The sequence below is a fragment of the Trachymyrmex cornetzi genome, unplaced genomic scaffold, assembly GCF_001594075.2.
Source record: "Trachymyrmex cornetzi isolate Tcor2-1 unplaced genomic scaffold, Tcor1.1 scaffold1668, whole genome shotgun sequence".
Lineage (NCBI taxonomy): Eukaryota > Metazoa > Arthropoda > Insecta > Hymenoptera > Formicidae > Trachymyrmex > Trachymyrmex cornetzi.
In genome coordinates, this window is record NW_017296274.1 from 38,632 (window position 1) to 41,823 (window position 3,192).

The 3,192-nt window shown below is 50.3% G+C and overlaps 1 protein-coding gene across 1 annotated transcript in view; it reads left to right on the forward strand.

Moving 5' to 3' along the window:
• Positions 1 to 1,523: 1,523 nt before the first annotated feature.
• LOC108759088 (putative nuclease HARBI1) overlaps positions 1,524 to 3,192 on the forward strand; it is a 9,293-nt gene continuing 7,624 nt past the window's right edge. Inside the window, exon 1 of the mRNA XM_018504384.1 lies at positions 1,524 to 1,891. Coding sequence (XP_018359886.1) covers positions 1,524 to 1,891 — 368 coding nt within the window. The remainder of the gene's footprint in view (positions 1,892 to 3,192) is intronic.

Below are 3,192 nucleotides of genomic sequence, written 5' to 3' on the forward strand. Positions count from 1 at the left end.
TACAACAGGTTTACATGTTTCTCTTTCTTCTCTTTGGTAAGACGAAGAGGAACGATTTCATTACCATCGTCTCTTTTTTTTCCACCTCTCTCTCGCTCGGTAAATACGTTGATAGATATGTCGTTCAAAAATTCAAATTTCGTAATTTATTTTAAAGTAACGGGAAACTCGATACCCTCAAGCTTCAACACGGTAGTATAATCTAGATACGACGATTTTCTATTTACATTTTTTTCTGCAGGATACAGAGCGGCGACCACCAACCAGGCGAAACACGCATTGTCCATCGAACACACGTTGATCACCGCCTTCTTCAACATAATTTCTCGCGGCAGTTCCACCCAACATCCCGCATGCATAGGATTATACTTGTTAACATTTACAATCAGATTCGATATACGTGACAGCGCCCATCCACTGTCACGTTCCTGAAATTCCTCCAGTGCTGCTAAAATATCATCCGTCAAGTGTTCATCGTACCACTCTCGCAAATCGGATGTGTTAAAAAGCTCGTAATTTTTCGTAGTGATACTCTTAGCAGATCTCTTAGCATCCGCGACGAACTCACCGTTGAATATCGTATTTACTTTTAAACAATTATGTCTCTGAAGATTATCACGAATCCGATCGATAACGATATCTCTCACGTCGTCGAGAAACTGTCGAGGTTCGATGTAACTCGAATTCAACACCACACCAGTCATTACGCGATTATTAAAAGCTGTTTCAATCTCCAACCATTAAAATCCACTCTTTTGTGATTCGACACGACCAGAGCCCACATGTTCAAATCGTTGTCGTAAAACATTTCTCAAGCCTTCCAATCGTGCTACTCGAGCGATTGATGCATTTACGACTCCGGTAGATGTTCGTCGACGTTTACTGTTTCGACACGTCTCCCGCAAGAAATCGAGACACTCGTCGCATTTTTGCTCTCATACCTGATATATGTCCACCGTATCGATGCTCGTCGCACGATTAAAAAGATCCTCCACCTCCTTATCAATCTCTCTGTATTAAAAAAATTCCTGCCCTCGCTTACACGTGAACCAGAGCGTTTCACCACAACTATCTGTAGGTATATAGAATTTAATTTTTTCAACGATCCTTCTAATATCACTGATTTTTCGCACATCTTTTACAGCTGCGTTCTTATACCTTCTTATGCGATCGTCAACAAGAACTACCGCGCTTTTCATCCATAAAATCTCTCACGAACAGTGATTTCCAATTTCTCTCCGTAAATGATGTGTAACTAAATTCCAACACCTCTTCTCCTTTAAGGTGCAATTTCATGCAGCTTCGCTGGCGAAGATCCCCCACTCCGCCGACGCCGAAGCCAGCGTTCAACGAAGCTAGCGATATCCCCACTACCACAAATATACTGTGCTACTACTGTGCCACAAATGAAGAAGTGTTTTGAACTTGAACAAGTCGTTTGGCAGTAAGTTTTATTTGTATCAAATTGTGAAAACGTCTCATTACGATAAAGACTAGACAAAAAGATATAACGAATACCTGAAATGGATAATGAATACCTGAATTACGTTGAGCAGTTTAAACGTACAATTTTAACTGTTGTAGAATTAGAAGTTAAAAGACGACCTACAGCCGCAGCAGCTGCTGTGCTACGTTATATGCAAAATGAAAATCGGCAATATTCTAAAAAACAATGTTGGATAGCGCCTATCTTCGAAGATCGCAATAAAAGCAGTTTTTACTTTGCATCAGTCCCGAAATTAAGTTTAGAAGATCTTCGTTTCCATAATTATTTTAGAATAAGTGCAAGTAAGTTGGAGGAATTATTGCAAATTGTTGGCGCAAAACTACAGAAACAGAATGTTGTTCGGGAATCCATTTCCCCACCTGAACGCTTAGCATTGACATTGAGGTTTGTTTGAATCTGTTTATGTATGTTATGTCCCCCGTGCGTGGAGAGCCTTGTCGTGGCACGGGGGCTCACCCGGGGCTCTCTAAGAGAGCCAATACTCCACAGTACGGAGTCCCTCGTTAGATAGAGGGACTCTGTACGCTGGGTCCGGCGTCCCAAGGGCCCTCCACACTTCTCGGAGTGTGGAGGGCCTGGAGGAACCATCCGTAACAGGATGGGGAATCATTACGCCGGTAGGAGAAGGTAACTCCGACTTCAAATCCCGGTGATTCGGCACCGTTAGAGGGGGGCCTGCTCCCTTCCGAAGGCGGAGTGGTATTCGTCCACCACGGCCCCCGGGCCCGCGTGGGGCCCTCCCCCTCCCCCACGGGGGATGGGGTGGTTCCCTCGCGGTACCGGGGACTGGAACGACGACGCAGCAACATCGCTGCAGGCGGGCTCTGTCTTCGGACATCGAGCCCATGCCACTGGGGAAGCGAATGCCTGGTGGGGTATCAACCCTATTGCACCCAGGCATTCACCACCAGGTTTGCTCCAGTGGGCGGTCGTTCTTCGGGAACTATCGCCCATTGCACACTGGGCGTCACTGGTGGAGACGCGGCCGGAGGGCAGTATCCCGCGCCGTCATGGGGCGGACGGGGTGCTGTCGGAAAGCTGTGGGGGAGTGCGCGGGACCGCTCGGGACCGCGTGCTCTCGAAGTTTTCTGTAGGGGCGCCTCTGCGGGGTGCTCGGTGGGGTGGCCCACCCTTCCGGCGACTGCTCGCGGGAGGGACCCCCGGTCTGCGGTTGTGCAGACTGGTTGGGTCCCCCTCGCTGGACGCCAGCAAGGGGAATTCTCTAACATCGTTCGCCCGCCTGGTCGTCCCACCCCCTCAGGGGTGGGTACTGATCCATGCGGTGCGGATTGTTCCCTGTCGCTCGGTTGGTTGGGCCTCCCCGCCGAGGGCGTCGGGGGGGGCGTGGGATGTGGAGACGGGGAGATGGGCGGTCGGGGGCGATCGCCCGGGCATGGCCCGTTAGGCGAGCCTCCACTCCTCCGGTGTGTGGGTTAGGCCTGGGGCCTTTCGCTTTATGTTCCCTGCACCGGAGGAGAGGACGCACAGCGCGTGGATGGGTAGATGACGAACCGGGGGGTACTGTCGGCGAGCCTCCCGGCCGTATTACTCGCCGACAAACGACAAATATGACATGGACACTGATAAAGATGTAACACGACAGGGCTTCGGATCCCTGTCACGGTTTCCCGGGGGTACCGTCCCTGCCCCCGGGCGATCGACCCCCGTGGCTTCGGGCCCGGGGG